General features: G+C 45.9%; 1 protein-coding gene across 1 annotated transcript in view; it reads right to left on the reverse strand.

Annotated features, from left to right (window-relative positions):
• LIX1 (limb and CNS expressed 1) overlaps positions 1-19,513 on the reverse strand; it is a 63,252-nt gene extending 43,739 nt beyond the window's left edge. The window contains exons 1-2 of the mRNA XM_075543076.1: positions 19,432-19,513; positions 531-694 (exon numbers count right to left, since the gene is read on the reverse strand). Coding sequence (XP_075399191.1) covers positions 531-694; positions 19,432-19,513 — 246 coding nt within the window. The remainder of the gene's footprint in view (positions 1-530; positions 695-19,431) is intronic.
• Between the last annotated feature and the right edge of the window lie 784 nt (positions 19,514-20,297).

The following is a 20,297-nucleotide window of genomic DNA, read 5'->3' on the forward strand; positions in this document are numbered from 1 at the left end:
GTAAAGCCGAGTGCTTTGGAGAAGGAAGCTGTCTTATGAAGTGGGGGGCTCTGGGCGCTTAATTCGGGGAGCTGAGTTTCTGGCCCATGGAGCTCGAGTGGAATGCTTGATCATTGAGGCTTCCAGTGGAGTGATAGGCCCTGATGGGCATTTATAAGCAGAACTGAAAATTTTTATAACATGCCCTGATAAACAATCGTATCCTGAGCATTTTTCACTCACATGACCACTTCTCCACTTCCTGAGTGAACCCTGTACTCGTGACGAGTGTCTGTGAGGTTTGGGTAGCCACTGCCACGGACATACGAGCCCAGGGATGAAGCAGAGGATGCCGCTTACAACAACAACCTTCCTGAGAGGAAACACTTACAGACTAGGAACCCTGAGCCGACCTTCATTGCATACGATGGAAGGTGGGCACCACATGCTTCATTTTATCGCAGCAAACATTTCATGGGCCATGCTGTGAAAAGATCGACTTGATTTTCACCCAAAGCCCTGTCGCCGACAGATTGGCCGTTGCCTCCTACCTGAAAGTTGCCAAAACAGCTCCCTCCCGGCAGGGTCACATAACTCACAAAGGGAGGTCCCGGAGATGGCAGTGACTCGTAGACCACCACACCTTCACTTGGGAAGGCAGCCCTCTGCTGCTGCTTACTTTCCCAAAACTCCTGTAACACCGACACCACGTTCACTGAAAAACATAAGAGAAATCCTCAGTTACAAAGGCTGGCCACAACCCCGCTGGCAAAACCAAAATTCCTGGATGCGGGACCGATCCGCTTCCAGTGTTGTAGCAAACGCATGCATGCTTCATCAGCGAAACGCACATGGTTTAGGTAGCCCCGTCCTAATAACATTGTCACGAGCTAAATTTACTTTACAGATTTGGTTTTACTATCACACGGTTACGAGTTCGTCTCTTCCCTCTTTGAAAATCTGCCTTAGTACTTTTCCTCCAGAACTACGGTCGTCTATGACCCCGTCTCCTGTTTCTGAGACTTAAAACCTGCAGCGTAAAAGCCAAATCGGAACGGAAGTAATGTGATTTAATTGGGACTCACATATTATAAGATTTAAGAGGAGAAAGGCATAAAGAGGGAAATCCACCCCAATGGAAGGGAGAATGAAAAGCAACTGTGGGCAAGCCTAGAAGAAACCAACCACACGGAGCTCGTCTCCAGGACAAGTGGGATCGATGACTTCAGAAAACACAGCAATGTCTCTAGCCATGTGTTTCAGATTACCCGACCTGTGATAGCCCGCAGAGGTTCCAGATCAAATTAGGTTGGTTTGTTTATCCTGTGCTGCAAATTGAATTGTGGAAATGAACAAGGATAATAGAATTATAGAGTCAAAAGGGACCTTACAGGTCACGTAGGCAAAGCTCTGCCCAGTGCAGGGATTCCTTGTAGAGAATCCCTGACGGCTACTCTCTGGTCCTTTCGAGCCTGAACACGTGGCTGGGCCCAGGACCTGGCACATCCTGGCTGCCTGTTTCAGCGGCTAATGGTTCTGGCTGGGCAAAGGTCCTTTTGGGGACTGAGCCGAGAGATCTGCTTTCCTGTCAGGTGGAGACAGAGGCCTGCTGCTTCTCCCTGGTGCTTCAGAAAGGCTCAGCTCGTCATGCCGGGAGAGCTGGCCACAGACCTGACAGCAGTGGAGGTCTCCTGCTCTTCGGCCTACTTGCCATTTCCCACCCATCTCACGAAGGTCAACAGCAGCAACAACGAAACCAGTTGCCTGAAGCTGCCCCTGTGGGTGTCCCGGTGGAACTGTGCTCCAGGGAGCTCGCCAGCACTGGTTTTTCTGACGTAGATTTCTGGCCTTTCTGCCACGGCCCCACTGTGTGGACTGGGGTTTCCACCCTGCCAACTAGCAGCTGAGTGAATTACTGTTGCCACCACTCAGGATTCCCCCACCCCTGCCCCGTGGAAAGAACCCAAATAGTTTCATTGAAGAAACACCTCTCTTTCCACCAGATAGTCTCTGAGGATAGGAGGATTTGATCAAAGCCAAGACATTTAGAGACAACAAATCCAAGACTTTTGTTGCAATACTGAAAGAGCTTTCCTCTCCACCCCCACCTTCCCCAGGAGGCCTGGAAGCATGGGCGCTAAGCCGGCATTGGTGAAACACAGGGAAACCTGTTTGAGAAGAAAGCCAACAAAGAGAAGGCTCGAGACAAGGAAAAGAGAAAAACTAAGTTCTGAGGACACAGAGCCCCAAACCTCAGCTGTGCCCATATCCAGGATCCTCGATTGAGTCTGTAATTATCCGACCCAACACATCTGGCTTCTCCTCAAACCATCTGGAAACAGGTGACTTAGTTGCATATTCAAGCAGTCCACTGAGAGTCCTCATGTCCCCCAAGTTCCAGATTAAGTGGATCCTTTTCTTTCCCTCACAGTTCACAATGTCTCTGCCCCTTTTGATCCCCCTAGGAACATTCACGGACGTGCTTCAGACTGCTGGCCTATGACACCTGGAGGTAAAACTTCACACAACTTCCTTCTCAACTGCACCTCATGCCTAAGACAGGCATGTGGCTCTGGCAAGGTCTCCGCACTCCTGAGGAATTGGCTGGCAGGGTCTGTTCTGAAAGAAAGAGCAGTCATCTGTATTGAAATGTTTGGGGAAAGACATTGAAAGCGGAAGACTCTTGTTGGTTAGGTGTCATAGTGGTTGGGTGCCTTGAGTCAGTTCTGCCCCGCAGCCACACCACGCACCACAGACCCAGAACACGGCACGCTTCTGTGCCATCCTTGCAATGGTTCCTACGCCTGAGCCCATGGCGCAGCCACCCTGTCAGGCCGCCTTATTGAGGGCCTTCCTCTTTTTCACTGCCCCTCTACCTTATCCAACATAAGGTCCTTTTTCAGGGACTGGTCTCTCCTGACACTAAGTCAACCTATGTAAGATCAAGTATTGCCATGCTTGCCTCTAAAGAGCAATAGAAGACTCCGTAGGAATAAGTGAATTCACTCATGAAATACATGTTGAGGTGTCAGGTTGAGAATTGCTTATGATAGCTTTTTCATTCATTCAAAAGCGTTGAAAACACTATTTTATACCCATTGATACTCCTTCCTCCTTCCTCTCCCATCCCCCCAAACAAGCATTTCTAGTGGTAGCTGGTCTTCAGAATTCAGTGGAGGTGTCCTGCAACCGAAGCCAGTGGGGTAATGCCCGGCAGTCAACAAGAGTCATTCTCTGCCTGCTTTTAGCTCACTGCTGAATGATGTCTGGCTCAGAGTCGGAGCAGGGCGAGGGGCCTCGGGGTTATCTGGTGGGATGAACAGCACAATTCTGATGCGTGAAGCTGTCTGGATTAAAGGGGTTAGAGGAAAGTACTGAGTAAACTCCTCACAAATGGAAGCAGTGACTTTCACATGCTTCATTCTGCAACATGCAATGATTTCTGGGGCCCGATGCCTGTCATCACCCTTAAAGAACACAACATGTGCACACGTGCGCACACACCATCCATCTTTCTGTCTCTGTCGCCTCTTGTCGACCGGAAAACCAGATGAATGGAGTGCAGGGGGAAGAAGTCCAGCTTGCTGTTTGGAAATCTAAAGATCCGGCGAGTGGAGAATGCTTTTTTATGAACACGCGCTCCTTCCTTATCTTGACACGGTGTCAACAATGCGCGGGGGCAACGTTAAGACAAATGTAAGCATTAAGTGAAACTTGAGGGAAGAGACTCAGCCACGGCTGGGGAAGGACCTTGGGGAACACTCCCAACTCCAGCTGCAGTTGAATCTCCAGTGCTCGGCAGAGGATGCTGCCCTCCTCGTTATTGCATCAGCTGGGGAACTTATGTGTAACACTCATCCCTGCATCCAGGAACCCATCTGTCTCAGAGCCTAACTCCGTGCTTTCTGCTCCAGTGTGCCTGACCCAAGCCGTGGTATTTTCAATCGCCCTAGACGCATGTGAAAGCTGAACGCTCAGTATAGGAAACTGAAGAGGAATCCATGCATTTGAATTCTGGAGCTGGCAAAGAAGCTTGAAATTATGCACTGTCGGCAGAACAAACATACTTGTCTTGAAAGAAGTACAGCCAGACTGCTCATGAAGACAAGGGTAGGAAGCCTTGTTCTCATGTACTGTGGATGTTATTAGGAGGAAGCAGCCCCTGGAAAAACACATCATGCTTAGTAGAGAAGAGGGAGAGCAAAAAAGAGGAAGACTCTCCACATCACCTACAGTTCTCAAATCATTCTCCTGAGCTCTGGATCTGTAACTCCAATTTAGTGAATAGATGTCTTGTGGTAGTTACATCATCTGTTGTCAACTTGAGACTATTAAGAGTGAACGGGAGGAGTTTAGCCCGTCAATCAGGTTCCAGCTTGATGTCTTCATTTGGAGGTGCTAAGGAGATAAATAGGTTGCTGGAGGTGGGACATACACTCCTGCGAGACATTCCTGTTGACAAGCCACATGGAGACACACTCATGGAACCAGAGCCCTGTAGCTGGAGGAGTCAGGTGGAGACCCACACCAGCGCTGAGATCCTTCCACCACAACTGAATCTATAAGACTATCCACCCAGAGGCCTGTGATCTTCCTGCATTCACCATTATTGCATGGCTGCATGAGTCTGAAGAGGAATTTATGGACTAGTATTGGACATATGGGCTAATATTGGGCTTATGGACTTGCTCTGGACTGGGCTGGAATATTTCTCAATATACAATTGCACTTTTATATAAAGCTATTTATTATACATATGAGTGTCCATGAATTTGTTTCTCTAGACCACTCACGCTAACACATGCTTCCATGTGAATATCACCTGACCTATTGATTTTCAGACACAAGAGAAACATCTCCAGCCTGTTCCCTGGCCTACATCTTCTGAATTTACCACCAGCTTACAATTTCTTGGGAACCCTGGTGGTGTAGTGGTTCAAAATCACTGGCAGCTGCATGGAAGAACGACTGGGCTTTCTACTCCTGTAAACAGTTACAGTCTCAGAAACCCACAGGGGGTCACTCTGAGGCAGCATTGACTCAATGGCAATAAGTTTGACTTGGTTTATAATTTACAGACACACACGTGTACATTTACATGTACACATACGTACATGTCTCCAGGGTCAGTCATTCTTGAGTCAGTTCTCACGGGACGCTTCCTGTTGCCAAAGGGTTTTCAAGGTGGTGACATTTTGGAAGATGATCACTAGGCCTTTGTTCTTAGAGGAATCCGCATGGGTTTGAAGTGCCAAGCTTTTAGATAACGGTCAGCACTTCACCATTTGTGCCAACCAGGGACAGATACTCTCTCCTCCACTTTTTATGTAATTTTTTCAGTTCTGTTTCTCGAGAATACCCTAAGACAACGTTATTTCCAATCTGAAACTGTCCCTCCCCTGAACGTAAAGTACGTGTTCACGTAAACAGTCATGCTGATGGTCCATCCAGCCAGCACTTTGCTCTGGTTCAGAGCCACGTCGTACATGCCCCCCAGTGATTTGCCTGCCTCTGCAGGGCCTGTGACAGAGCGGGCCTTTCCAGTGATTTCTTTAAATGAGAGCCCACTCAAAGAGCAGTCTCTGGGCAGAGAGAGGGGCCTGAGGACAAGCCAAGGCCAAGTCTAAATGCCTGATTATGCACCAAGTTTGGTCAGTTCAGGATGTGCCCCATTACTTTTGGTCATACATGTTTCTCCCCAAATTTCCTGAATGCCGTTCCTTTGGAAGTCTGTCGATTGAGGCTCAATGGATACTCACGTGAAACGGCTTTACTTCTGATCAGGGCAAGATAAATTGGTCGCTCATAGTGAACCTGGACCCTGAACACAAGGCCACTCTCGAATCCTCAGCTGAGACGCAGCAAAGGCAGCCACTTAACAACTTTGGCTGTGGAGGGAGTCCCGGACAAGCTGAGCCAGGCAGCCTTCCTGGCTCTCACAGGTCCTCCTTCGGCCTGACCTTTGTCAAGGCAACTGTGTTAGTCTGGGTAAACTGGGGAAACAAATCCACAGAAACTCTTAAGTGTTTGAGAGAGTTTTATATAAAGCTTAAGTGTACATTAAAAAAGCATCCAAACCCAGTGCTGCCCAAGCCCGTAAGTCCAAGATTGTCCACATGTCCAACACCAATCTACAAAGTCCTCCTCAATCTCACAAAACACACGCAATAACACCGATTGCAGGAGGAAAGCTGAATCAGTGCGTGTGGAAGCATCTCAGCGTTGGCAGGGGTCTCCACACGGCTGCTCCAGCACCCAGGGCTGCATCGGGATAGGTCACTGTGGCTTGTCCTCAGGGATGTCTTGCAGGAAGTGAGCCTTGCCAGCTGAAGCAGGGAACTGGCTTAGGCAGGTGCACCCTGGTCTGACTATCACACAGCAAGAGACCCGAGAACTAGAAAGGTGAGGCTCACCAAGCCATTTATCTCTCTGCCCTTCAGTTAATCCCACATGGGTTTATCAGCCAGATTAGCACAATAAACCATAACTATCTCAGCAATGAAGTCTAATTGGTGAAAGTATTATAAAGAAATAGAGTATCAAATAGCTCGGATTGGGGATGTAAGATGAATTAGGAGAGAATATTGAGAAATCCTAGGAAAAACAGCATGAAATCCAGTTTCATTTGTTGACTCCATGTCTGCTTATAACATCCGAGAGTAAAGAAAGCAATTTACCCCTGAATTGACTTGGCAGATAATGCCTCTTAATCCATTTCACTGCTTCAAATTGCTTTCTCAGGCACAAGCGGAAGCTTATGCTATCAGCTTGTAGATTTTGTGGATCAGCAACAATGCGATTTGCAACGCAGTTGTGTAGACACTAGCTCGGCTGTGTTTGGGAATATAGTGGCCTAGAACATGCCAAAGTTTTCAGAGAGGTTACGAAATCCCCAAACACATGTAATATAAACGAGGATTTCATCTTCCCCTTTCTCAAGCGTCTTCTAAGCTGATAGCGTTCAGCACTGGAGTTTTCACAGAGGCAGATGACTGATAAGATACCAGACAGAGTGAAGCACCTCGCCCTCCCTCCACAGACCCTTTTCAGCAGAAATCCTCTCTTTGCAGCAGCCAGGATAGGCTCTTTGCACGCTGCCAGACACGTGGCACCGATTCCTCATCCATGCCTTTGTTCCTACATTGAGTGTCGCTTCTCCCCTCCATCCATCCCGCTTCTCCCCTCCATCCATCCCGTTGACTCCCACTCTCCAGAGGAAATCCCACCTCCTCCATCATGCTGTACTCGCCCACTTCAGCCCACATGGACCTGCTTTTGGGTGCTTTTATTCCATTAGTGACCCTGTGTCTTAGCACTTAATCTTCTGTAAACCATGCTAATAAAATGGACGTGGTGCTCCTGTCTAAATTTATCAAGTCAGACTGGTCTGGACTTCCTTCTGGCCTGAGGAGTGAATTGACTTGTGGGAATCATTCATCTTTGAGCACAGCTTTCTGTTACTTAACTCTGTAGCTTGGGCGTGCCTTCTCTGTCTGGCAGACGATGAGATCCGGCAGCACAGGGGCTCAGTTGGTTCTGTTGCCTCCTTGGTATCCTAAGTAGAGCTATTTACATAGAAGCAGTCATTGACTTTACTTCTGGAAAGTCAACATAATCTGAACAGGTGGAGTCAATCGAAGTACAGAGTATTTCCCAGACTGCATGATACTGCTCCTGCGGAGAGGGGCAGAGGAGCGTGAGATGGAATTATCAAGGGGCTGGGGTAGGGGGCTGAAAAACAGATACCTATACTTTGTCCTGGGCTTTTAACTGTACTTCAAAAATTCTGCATTGCCAGGTGGGCACTGAGTAATTTTTCCTGAAAAAAAAAAATGGTCAGGAGGCCAAATAAGTTTGAAGACTTATGGAAGTGAAGTCGGTAGATTGCTGAAGAATTCAAGACTTCCTTCTTGAACAGAAGGTTTCACATCTGGACCACCGCGATGTCCTGACATGGGCGTGGTGCTGCAGCTGGGCTCCAACCACAAATGCCAGGGCAGGTGTAGCAAGAGAAAGCGTGATCAGAGTAGACAGCAAGGTGTTTGGGTTCTCCCTCTGAGTGACTAGGAAGAATGAAGAGCCCGAATGGGGATGTCTTAGAGTGCTGATTCTAATCCATCTATGTTGACTGTCTGGAGCACTCTGTTGAAAAGTATTTAAAAGTAATTCTTGGGATCTTTGGAAAGCAACATGAGAATGAACCTGGATGTGGTCCAGGCATTTGTGTCCACCCTCCCCTTGACAGCATGGAGCCATAAAAAAGATCAAGAGAGACCTCTGCCTGCGAAGATTTACAATTAATTAGGTTTAAGAAATAGTCTATTCATGAAGCAATGAGTGGACAAAATAGCAGAGTGCTACAAAGTAGAACAAAGACCCATGGAAAGTAATACTTAATTTTAAAGTTATAAAATTTCTGCGAGAGGAAAGGTAGATCAGTGTGGACCGAAATCATTAGGAAAAAACACTGTCTAAGTCCCAGGGACCACCCAAAGAACAACCGATCTGTCGTGGAAGAAGTACAACCAGAATGTTCCTTAGAAGCAAGGACAGCAAGACGTGGGCTCCATCACTTTGGAGATGCTATGGAGAGAAACAGGTCAATGTCAGGAGAAGGACATCGTACTTGGGAAAGGAGCGGGGCAGTGAAAAAGAGAAGACCCTTGACAAGAGGGTTCGACACAGTGGCTGCAACCATGGGCTCAGCCATCAGCGCAACTGTGAGGATGTGGCCTCCAGGCTTGCTATGAGTCAGGACCAAGTCGGTGGCTCCTAGCAAAACCAACGGGTGCCTAAGAGATCCACCTCAATCGTTGCTGTTGGTGGAATGATGAGGATAGCAAGGCTTCATTAGTTGGCAGGCCCAAGGCTGAGAAGCTTAGACTGAAAACCCATGAGAAGTGAGTGCCACATGAAATGGGGTTGCACCTTCTGAAGCCTGAAAATAGAACGCTCATCCTTCACAGAAGACACTATAATTAAACACACTGAGAGTTTTATTCTAAGCATTAGAACTTGTCAAGCGTATTTTCATTGTTACTGATTGGACGCTGTGGACATGTTTACTTTCATATGGAATAAACTACATGATAGAAGAATATATATATATATTTCCACAAAATAAAATCCTTATTGTATCTTGTCTTTCCATCTCTTGTCCATAGGCAAAACTTTGTCATTATAAGCATGAACTCTGAAGTCAGACAACCTGGGTTTGAATCCAGTCTTTACCATTCACCAGTTGCTAGACACCTTTGTGCCTTAGGTTCCTCACAGGTAAAAAGTAGCACCTGTACTATCCAGTCCAGTTGCCTGATAACCTATGCCATAGCAATGCAATAAGGCTTAAAATGGGACGTGTGTAGAACAGGGCTTTACGCATCATAAAGACTAGAGAGTTTGGTGCTCTTTGTGGTTAGAAGGGGGAAGAAAGAAAGAAAAAGACGTAATAATATGCTTTTATACTGTGTCGCTGAAACTGTTCATGGATTGGAAACCATATCATTAAATATTCTAAAAATAAGGCTACAAGTCTGAAACATCTCTAATTGAACACACTGTGCTATTTAATTTATTTCCCACATTTTTTGAAGAGCTCAGGAATGGAAATAAAAGCCCTCATGTGTTATCATCCACTGCTAAAGTCAAGGCTTCATCGTAGCCAGAGAATAAATGATTGAAAGTCTACCTATCTCAAGAATGGAAAACATGGCAACAAAACTTTTAAGATTCTCCTGGAATCCAGATTTTGGGGTCAATGAAATCGGGGTGACTCATTCACCCATAAAGGCAATCTTTGAACCTTGAAAGAATTGAGCCCCTAGAGTACGCTTCAGATGTAACAATATAGTTTAGTAAGTAGCTTAGTGGACACACTTGGCCTTAGGCATTGAGTTCTTTCAGAAAATTGTGTGAATCAAGAACTCTAGGGTCTAACTAGAAGTTGTTTTAGGGTGTATAGCATGGTATTGGTGAGCATCAGTAAATTGCCCAGTGCTTTGATGTTATATCTTGATAAATTAAGCTAACAATAATATATATAAAACCCACTTTTACTGTCCCATTTGAAGCATCTCCTGACTTGTTCAGGTGACACTACCTGATTTGAATCATATCTACTCACAATAAATATATTCTGTTCCACTCATTTTTGATGTATCTGGTTTTTAACAATGGGTTTTGTCCCAATCTTTCACTTGCTAGCAGATGCTGTCACAGACTGAATGATACCCCAAACATTATCAAGTTGGTTGGCCCATAATTTCAGTGATTTTGCAGAGAGATGATATACAGTGATGGTCCCCCATGATCGGATCAAATAAACCAATGAGAAGAATAAGAGTGTCCTGTGACATCCCTGATCTTATCCAAGGAGTTTCTCTGGAGTGTGGCCTCAACCCTCTTTTTTCTCTTACAAGAGTCAAAAAGAGAGAGAGAAGGGAGCAGAGATCCGAGGAATTTCCTACTAGCAAGAACGCGGAGTGGCATGTGTTCTTTGAACCTAAGGTCTCTGCACTGAGTAGTTTCTAGAACCAGGATAAAAGACTGATGCCAAGACTCGTGGCGATCTACAGGGAATGCAGGCCTTCTTGATGGTGACCAGAGAAGAGGACCTTCCTAAACTATGAGCCAACAGAGGTAGAAAGTGATCCGCTAGAGCTGGTGCTGTGAATCTGAACTTCTAAATGGTGAGAGAATAAATTTCTCCTGTTAAAATCACCCACTTACGGTATTTCTGTTTTAGTAGGCCTAGATAACTAAGACAGATGTTAACCTTTAGCAAAATCTACAAAGAGGAATCAATTTTATTTTGAAGTAGTGGTCGATGACTGCTTATGCTTCAGGAAAGCAGAAACAATGGAATTTATTGCTCAGTTCAATTACCTAACATGAAATAAATTCTGTTTAGAATTCTGAGAGTAATTCGCCAACAAAAACGGGGATCTTAAAAGTCCATTATAATTCTATAAAACAAGCAAAAACTGGCCACTTTCTTTATGCATTACGTAAGGAAAATTTCTATCTCAGTACAATATCTCTTGCCAAAAAACTAAGGACAAATTTGAAAGGTTACCATTTAAAAATAAATCATTAAGAGACTTTCAAGACGAGTGCCATATTTTCAAATTGAGTTTCTGCCTCTGAACAGATGGATTTATGTTATATAATGCTTTTATATAACGTAATCAAATTAGGCATAGCAGGTGATATTTTAAAATAAATTTAATTAGTATTTTTCTGTTCTAGCAATTTGATCGCGTACAATTTGCTCTTTGTTGAGGAAAAGCAGGAAAGCGAAGCTAACATAGTTTCAGGGACAAAGCGCAAGGTGTGGTGCTCATTCACAGTTCCTTCCAAATGGGCTGTAGCCTGGGTGCCTGGGGGTCCTGAGCTGTGTGGTTGAAGGCTAGGACACTGACCAACAGAGCAACGGTTTATGGCCAGCCTTAGCCGTTGCGGAATTCTCACCAGCCTAATGGAATCTTGGGGACCCAGTTTGTGTGCACCCTGCCACATAAAGGGATCTCGCAGGCCCCCTGTATCTTTTGTGCAAACTCTCAAACACAGCCACACAGCAGGATGGAGACAGCAGGGAGGCTTGCTTTGTTCCCAAAGGATGTTCCTGCCATTAAAAAACCGAGTCAGGGACTCCCTCCTCCTGCAGCGGGTTAGCTCCAGGCTGTTTATCCTGCCCTCTCCCTCTTCAATTTTCTCACTCCCACTTCCCACTGCGGACACTTTCCTCAGGGAGTTATCGTCCTTCATGTTGTTTTACAGAGTTGACTTCTCGGGAAATTCTCCCACATGTATAAAACGGATCCCCTCTTTGTGGCTACCGCCGAATTTTCATCTTTAGAATTTAAAAATTGCTGGGCGGTGCATCACGTGGGGCGAAATGAGGATACCTAAAGCCCATATTGGGAAGGGTGAAATGATTTCATCGATGTACAGGGTAACGTTTCTTTTTCCAGGAGAAGAGTGGAAAATAGTATGTAGGAGAAAGAGAAAACCACACAGATACATTAAAAAGAGTAAAACCATTAAAGCACATCAGGGTTAACCAGCAGCAACCAGGTGCCTGAGTTCACAGGTGGTTTAGCGCACCGGAAGGGGAGGAGGTCGTCGCGTCACAAAAGTCACACCCACTCACAACCTGCAGTAACTGATTTCACCAGTAAGGGGCGCACATCTCTCCCATGCTCTACCTGACGCTGGTGTGACACTGTATTTGAAGAACTTGTGGGACCATTGATTTGGGGCAACCAACCAACATCCCTCAGACCGGTTGCTTGGCTGGCCAGTTCTGTCGAGTTAAAATGGTGCAATCTGTGCGAATGTGGCTTGAGGCTTATGCCACCCCTTCTGTGGGCACAGTCATTCTATGTACACAACCCCCCGAAACTCCTATCGGAGGCCGCGGACAAAGCACCAAAGAACCCAGGTAGATGCCCCCAGAAGAGGGGCGATACTGCGGATCCGTGTGCGGATCTCTGTGCCAGTGTGGCATATGGCTGATTCTAGATTGTTCTGCCAAGGCTAACGTAACGTACCCCCAACAACGCTCTGAGGAGGCTGCCGGCGGTGGCTGTGTTTTCATCTTCGGGCTCCTTCTGCCTCCATCTGCTTCATCTGGCTGTCAACCTAACTCTGCGTGTAATTAGCCTGGAATTAAGGTGTCAGTAGATGATGGCTTAGAGCAGTCCCGGCGCCGTTTATCTCAACATAAAGGAGAACACTTGACAAGGAAAAGTCCTCCCCACTATTTGGGAGAAAGCCAGCCAATTATATACATACATACATACACATATATGATGGAGGTCTGTTGTGCACCTGCTAGGTGCCTGGCCTTGTGGAGGAAACTTGGGGTTTAGAAGGAAGAGCTCTGACAATTTAGGGGTGAATGGAAACATGTTGGTGAAGACACATGAAAGAAATGTAAACCAAATAGTTCAGACCATGAGCGGCAGAGGAGTGGTGACTAAATGATGGTCTCCCACAGCTGCTGCCTATGATGAGATTAAAATAGAGCTCAACCGATCATCAGCTCAACAAAGAAAAGGAAGGGGGGGGGGAGCACAACCATGATTCCAACAACATTCCACGGAGAACAGAGAACAAATACAGAGAACTACAGGGTGAGAAATAGGCTTTCAATGGGGTTCCTGTGGGTTCTTTTTCTCTTCAAATAGGATTGTTTTAACCGCCTTGGCAGACTAAACTTACATGGTGTTTGAACATGGAGGAAAAGAAAGAAGAGCCTTTAGGGTTAAAACTTCAATACGAACCATATTAAAGAAAGAAGATTCTTTTATGAAAGGCCCCTAAAGTTGTCTTACGTTTCTTAAATCAATCTGTAGCACATAATCAGTAAAACCATATCATTTAAACAGAAAAATCATAACTTAGAAACTCACCCTTATGCAGCTGTAACCTATTATGGGCTGTAACTTAACACATGAGTTTCAGAAGTTGTTAAAATTGAGTTCAGGTTAGCAAATGCATGCTCAAGCTGGACAATGAATAGGGAGGACGAAAGAACAACTGATGTCTTTGAATCCCAGTGCTGGCAAAGAACACTGAGTGCACCACACACTGCCAGGAGGATGAGCAAATGTGTCTTGAAAGAAGTATAGTCACAATGCTCCTTGGGCTGGGAAGCGAGAATGGCAAGACTTCGTTTCACATACTTTGGATAGGTTTTAGGGAGGGACCAGTTCCTGGAAAATGACACCAGTCTTGATAAAGTAGAGGACCATGAAGGAGAGAGAGAGATTGAGAGAGAGAGAGAGAGAGAGAGAGAGAGCGAGAGAGACCCTCAGTGAGATGGATTGACACAGTGGCTGCAATAATGGGCCCGAACACAGCAACACTGAGAGGCTGGTGCAGGACCAGGCTGTGATTTCGTCTGCTGTGAGCAGAAACAGGGGACCACTGAAGTGCTAGCTTTGTGGCAAAATGGATATCTCTCATATCTTCTTTTGATTTACTAAATCTTATTTACCTAAGAGAAATAAATGTATTAGGACAGATATGGCCATTTATAGGTCAAAAATCACACACACACACACACACACACACACACACACACACATCTTTTGGGAACATTTCCTCTGGAGGTGACAAGTGTATACTTAGTGAAAAAAGGGGAAAGCAAGCAGTGCTATGTCAATGATAAAACCAAATCCAATCCCCTACCATAAAGTCATTTTCGATTCAGGTGTCCCTCTAGGGCAGAGTAAAAATGCTCCCTGCAGTTTCAGAGACTGTAGCTCTGCAGGAGAGCACACATCTTTCTCCTGCCCAGCAGTGGGTGGGTTTGAACTGCCTGTGTTTTGGTTAGTAACCCAGTACCTAACCCGCGGGCCACAAGGGTTCCTAATGTCACTGGTGGCAGATGAGAAATCAGATTCTTCTTAGTGTACGGGCAAATAAAATAGTTGCACCTTGTACTAAATAAAGTGGAATTAGCATTTGGATGGGTTTCAGAAAGGACATCCCATAGTTTAGATGCTAAATTATGAAGAGCTCAAATTGTTGTAAATTAAGACAGGGTGACCCAGTGAGCAGTTGGGTGTGCTTATTTATCTTGTTGTTGTATTTAAAAGCATATTCCTTCCGGCACACTTTATGTGGCTGTGAGCAATGCAATACTGGTAGGGATTTTACGGCCCAGGGACCTGCACCTTTTACATGCTACTCCGCTGCTTTTTTGAAATTAAAAAAACTTTAAATGTATCATCAAGGTTATAGATTTCAAATATCTACACTCAAAAGCACGGGCTGGAGGAAATACGTGACTCAGGATTTCTGCTGTCACGTTGCATGTGGCCTGATTACTATGACGTTTTCAATAGCTCTTCAGCCTGGCCAACTTTTCTAAAGGGTAAAACTGTACTTCTCTTTGAAGTGAAGTATTCACTTCTCTGATGAAATGAAACCTTTCATGCAGAAGAATGCGTACCCAAATGGAAGAGTTAATGTACCTCAAGTATGTGAGAAATGTGATTCCCACTGGGCAATGTTAGGAAAGGCTCCAGCTCATTGTTTTCAGGATAGAATTTGAGGAAAATATTAATGAAATCTAACATATCACTTTGTAAGTCAATGCTAGACACCAAGGTATTTTCCTGGCTACCATGACAATTAATGTATCTTGTAAGCACTCAGTTTGCCTTGATTTGGGCCTTCAGTCAGTGAAGTGGTTTCTCCCCACAGGTATGTTTGTTTGACATTCACAAATCTTGCATTGTGCCTGGATGTCGAACGGATCCGTGCTGAGAAACAGTGGTAATCCTAATTTAAGTATCAGGAAGTACACTTCCAACAGATGTCAATACATGGGTTTCCCTGGGGCAACAGGAGACTACAGACTTCTAGAACTAATCTGGGATCCCCACTAACTGCAACGGTTCCCTGTACCCTGCACTTAAGCCTGACCCTTCCTGATGTGGTTCCTGCCTGGGCTCCACCTCCCTCAGTGTATCCTTCTTGTACAGCCTACTCTGCCCTGGACCAGTTTGCCCTCCTCTTAGAAAAACACTTTCCCTCTCCACTCTCCTGTCATATACCTGATGGCTGGTTGCAGCCATTCACTGCATAGATGTACGTGTTCACCGGGCTCCATGCCCATTCCTGAGTTTTGAAAATAAGTGTAAATTGCTTGCTTGCCCCTTTCTGTTTTCTCAGCTGGCACAACTATTACACAAAATGTTCATGTAAAAAAAATGTTCACAGGGCACATCTCCTCAAAGCTAATAGGTTGGGAGACAGAATTGGAATCTGCTTTGATCAATTATGTGATCTTGGACACCCACAAGCCTCCGTTTCCTCACCTAGAAGTAGCACACCTACTTGATGTGCAGAAGACATGTCCCTCACAAGCTGCGCTGCTGGAAAGCAGCAGCCACTCCTGGGAGAAAGGCTGGGCTTTCTGCTCCAGCAGAGTGCCAGTCTCAGCAACCTCCCAAGGAGTTCTGCCCTGTCCTGCCGGGGTAGGATTCAGCATCAGGGAGGGCAGCGAGTCTGGTTCGGTGATTTGAACAGACAGTCCCCACTGCATTGAAGACTCAACCGCCTCTCCCACGACTCCGTGGATGAAGAGCACTCGGCCATGGCCATGGCCAACAAGTAGATTAGGCTCCGGTGAGTGGAGGAGCGGGAGTAGTGGCTGTCCAATGGGAGCTCCTTCTCTCCTGGGGATTCCCAGATTCATCTTGAAGGCTGGACCCTGCCCTTGGAGGTTCCCATGGGGTTATGATGCTGAACAGGTTTCAGCAGAGCTCCAGCTCTGAGACGGAAAGACCTGGGAGTCAGTCTACTTCTGAACACTTGCTGGGGAAAGACCCTGCAGATCGCACCAGCCCCATCCACACCTGATCACGAGGATGGCGCGAGACCGGTTTTGTTCCTTTGTGCAAGGGGTTGTCCATGCGCCAGGGGTGACTGGACATCAACTAACATGAACAACAACAGCAACTATCAACATCAACAACAACAATAAATTGAGGCGTTAGCACTCAGGCGAGGAGCCTGCCAAAAGCCATCTTAAAATCTAGCGGGATTTCTCTGGAGACTGCCTCGGAGGAACGGTCACATGGTTGCAAACACCTTCTGGAAGGAGCTGTCCCACACTGCTTTTAAGGGTAGCTCCCAATCCTTGGTTGTGATGCACGAGTTGCAAAGAAATGGGGTGTTACACACATACAGAAAACGGAAAACCAGGGAGAGAGAGAGAGGCTAGCATCTCCGAGCAGCGGGACTGCGTCCCAGAGCGTGGAGACTCCCTGTTCCCCAATGGGCGCGGTGCAGCGACACGTCTGCATTGGAGAACAGCCAAGGGCCAGCTAGGCGGAGAACGGCCAACTGAGAGGGCGCCTAACTTCAGACCTCTGGCTATTGTTTTTGACTGGAAATGTGAAACAGAGAAACGGAAATAAAAAATTACTGTTGTTGTTACGGAATTCATTTCCTTCGAGGAGAGAAAATAAAAACAAATCACAACGATTGCCAGATGAACACCTCGTCTGAAATGAATGGCAGATTTAATTACTAAATGCTGTTTGCAGAGCCTCCGTGACTGCGGGAAGCATTCGGATTCCATTTTCTTAAATGAATCTAACGATTCCCACGTGCATCGCTCTCTGCCCAGAAAGCGCTCTGGGTGCTTCCCCTGCCCACTTGAAAGGGCAACTCCTGCACCGTGGCTTATTTAAAAACGAATCAAAGGACAACCGAGGCAACACATTAATCCGATGATCACTGACACTCCCCGCATTGCCCTTTAGGAAACGAAATTTAGTAGAAGACCAAAACTATTCTTCATGAACTTTTTGCTTCTTTGTTCAGCTGTGCTGTTTTGTTTTTTTTAAAACCCTGGATCGCCTTTCCAGAGTCCAGGAAAGCAAGGTAGCAATTTTTCTCAAGGAACTGGCGCTGAAGGGCTCACGTGCCTCGAGCTCTCCTTCCGGCAGGGCGGCGGGGCTGGGGGCGGGGTGGGGAGTTGGGGATGGGGGTGGGGAGCTGGGGGCGGGGTGGAGCCAGACGGGGCTGGATGCAAGGCTGGTGGCAGCTTTTTCTTTAACAGGCAACCATCAGGAATGTGGGGGCAGCAATTCCAGGGTGTGCCAAGGAAAAAGACCTGGGTGCCAAACTCGGGCACGTGCCCTCTAGATTGCGCAAACCTGGCAGAGGGCAGACGTACTTTTGATGCCCGGCGGAGAGCAAAGACGCTCCTGCTCACTAACCCCACGCAGAGTGAGCCTTCCGCACGGTGACGCGCCCAGGGCAGAGATTTACCATTCGACTGGCATTCATTGAGTGATGAAGATTTTTTTGTAGACTAGAGACAGAAAGCAGGGGGAGAGGTCGGCGTTCAATCTTCACACCTCTGCAAAGTGGCAGCCTGGTGCGGGGAGGGAGGGGGCAGTGGCTGGTTTTGCTGTTGTTTGTTTCCATGTAAATGCATTCCTGGAAAGGTCTGGCGGGCAGAACATAAAGCTTATTTTATTTTGACCTTCCATATTCGATTCTTTCTTCTGAACTGTAAACAATTGCTGGACCTGAGTTCAACTTAAAAAAAAGAATCCCTTTTCTTTCTTCTGTTTTCACTCTCCAAACACTTAGTTTAAGACCTGATTCCTATACAATTTTCCCCAGCTTGGCGGTCCCGGCGCCCTTTGACGGTTCACCCCATTGTAGGAGGCAGCCGGCTCGCTGCCCTTTTCACTCACAGGAACGTACCCAGCCCGAGCAGGCGCCTTCAGACTGCGGGAGGGAGAGTTTATTATTCGTTCTAGCTGAGCTATTGACAAATGCTGAAAGACAGTATTATGAAAGAGAGAGAAGTACAAAAGGGGGTGGGGGAGGGCGAGAGAGGGGGTAGATTCGTTGCAATTTAATTTCTAAAAGGGGAAAAAATGACAGCCTAAAATGGTTTAACATTTCTCTTTTTTTCCGTCACACATGTGAGAAATATAAACGAAGAGGACATCTGGCAATCAGAGAGCAGAGATCCAAGCCATTGAAGTTTGGAGGGAGACAAAATTTACATACCTATATCCACCAAGAGGAAAGCTGTAACCTATTGAAATGAAGGGGGGGGGCGGCGGAATTTTGTTTTTTAAACCTCTTCCATATGCATTTTACCTTTTGGGCTGTTCCACAGCCGACTTCTCTTTTCAGAAGCCCTTTGTAATATGAAACCCACTGTAGATAAGATACAATGTGAAGATAGTCCATTCTGCCGCAGCAGGAAATCAAATTGGTTCCAGAAACAAAGTTACATGACAAATGGTTTAATTGCCTTGCGCCAATTGGAAAGCTTGATTGGATTTTTTTCTTTCATAATCATTTTAAAAACTTGAAGAATAAAAACAACTACGAGTAGTCGAATGGGATTTTTCTTTGGTAGGGGAGCTGGAGGGAGGGGGTATCTCACTTTATTGACCTTTAAACTAAAGTGTTATGATTCGTAATCAAAATTTAAGAGCTCAGCAGTGATTTATTTTTAACATTATTTTAACATTTCCCTTGCAGCCAAAATGTTCTAACCTAACATAGATTTTTGTGGAGGATTAAAGACGTGAACAAATGCAGGCATATTTTATTATTATTTCCAAGTAATTTTTAGTCTTCATATCAGTACCAACCAAACTTGCCCTTCTTAGAAAGCATCTGGAAAAAAAGTTCCTTAACTATGAGACGAGTGTTAGATTTTAGAGGGAGAGACTTCTAAATGGTTACCAAGACAGATCTGACAAAATAACCCAGCGACTAATGCCTGTAGGTAAAATGAAATCATTCTGCTTTAGTTAAGAACAAGTTAAAGATCACTTAGACCGCAGCAACCCGACTGCAGAGATTTAAGGGAAATCGGACTTAAATAGGATGTGACTGGACGCGTAGGACTATTTTCTAACAAGTCAAAAGAACTTTCCCCCCTTCGGTACTTACAGTCTTTGAAGACCAGCGCCGGGTCTCTGTGAGGCAGGACTTGGGCAATGATGTGTCTCAGGCAGTCCAAGGTTCTGTCCATCTTGGGTCTGCCTCTGTGCGCCTCCTGCACAGTGTCCTCATGCCTAAATTCTTGCAGCCCTGGACTGAATTTGTGCAGCTCATTGATGCACTGGATTACCAAAGAATCTCTTTTAACATCTGCCAATCAGACATTTCCCAGAATCTAAAGACCTCCTCAGGGGGGCCTTCCTCCCAGGCTCACTTATCTTTGTTGTATGCTGAGCTAATTAGCTCTAAAGGCTGGCTGACAGGCGGGTTCCCATTGCTTCCTTCTGTTAAACACACCCACCTACAGGCTGGCTGGGGAAGCTAGCTAATCCTGGGAACAGCGTTCTTCTCCAACCAGATTTTGTCTGACTGGTGTGCCGCCTTCTGACTTGGGTCCGTCTTTAGGTCCTCAATCTGACTCACTGTGTTTGCCCCCCGGAATATGAAATCGAGATGGATCTTTCTCTAAGAAATTTTCTAAATCACAAAGGGAGAAAGCTCTTCCAGCTCTGAAGCACTGTTACCTAAATTCTCCTCTGGTGCAGCAAGCTATGATGCCATGGGGTAACCGGAGTATGCTTTCTATTTGAACTCAGGGACACTTTTTTTTTTTCTTTATTCGACCAAATTACAGTCAGATCTCATGGGTAGAGGCAAGGAAAACCTGGGGGGCGATCTTACAGCTTTCCTGGGAACATTTGTTTCCCTGGTTACCCTTCAGGATACTTTATTCCAAAAGATGGCTTTCAGGAATTCTGATATCATTTAATTCTTTTCAGTTCAAGATGATAAATCTTTCTCTTAAATATTTCAGA

The sequence above is a fragment of the Tenrec ecaudatus genome, chromosome 2 (genome assembly GCF_050624435.1).
Source record: "Tenrec ecaudatus isolate mTenEca1 chromosome 2, mTenEca1.hap1, whole genome shotgun sequence".
NCBI lineage: Eukaryota > Metazoa > Chordata > Mammalia > Afrosoricida > Tenrecidae > Tenrec > Tenrec ecaudatus.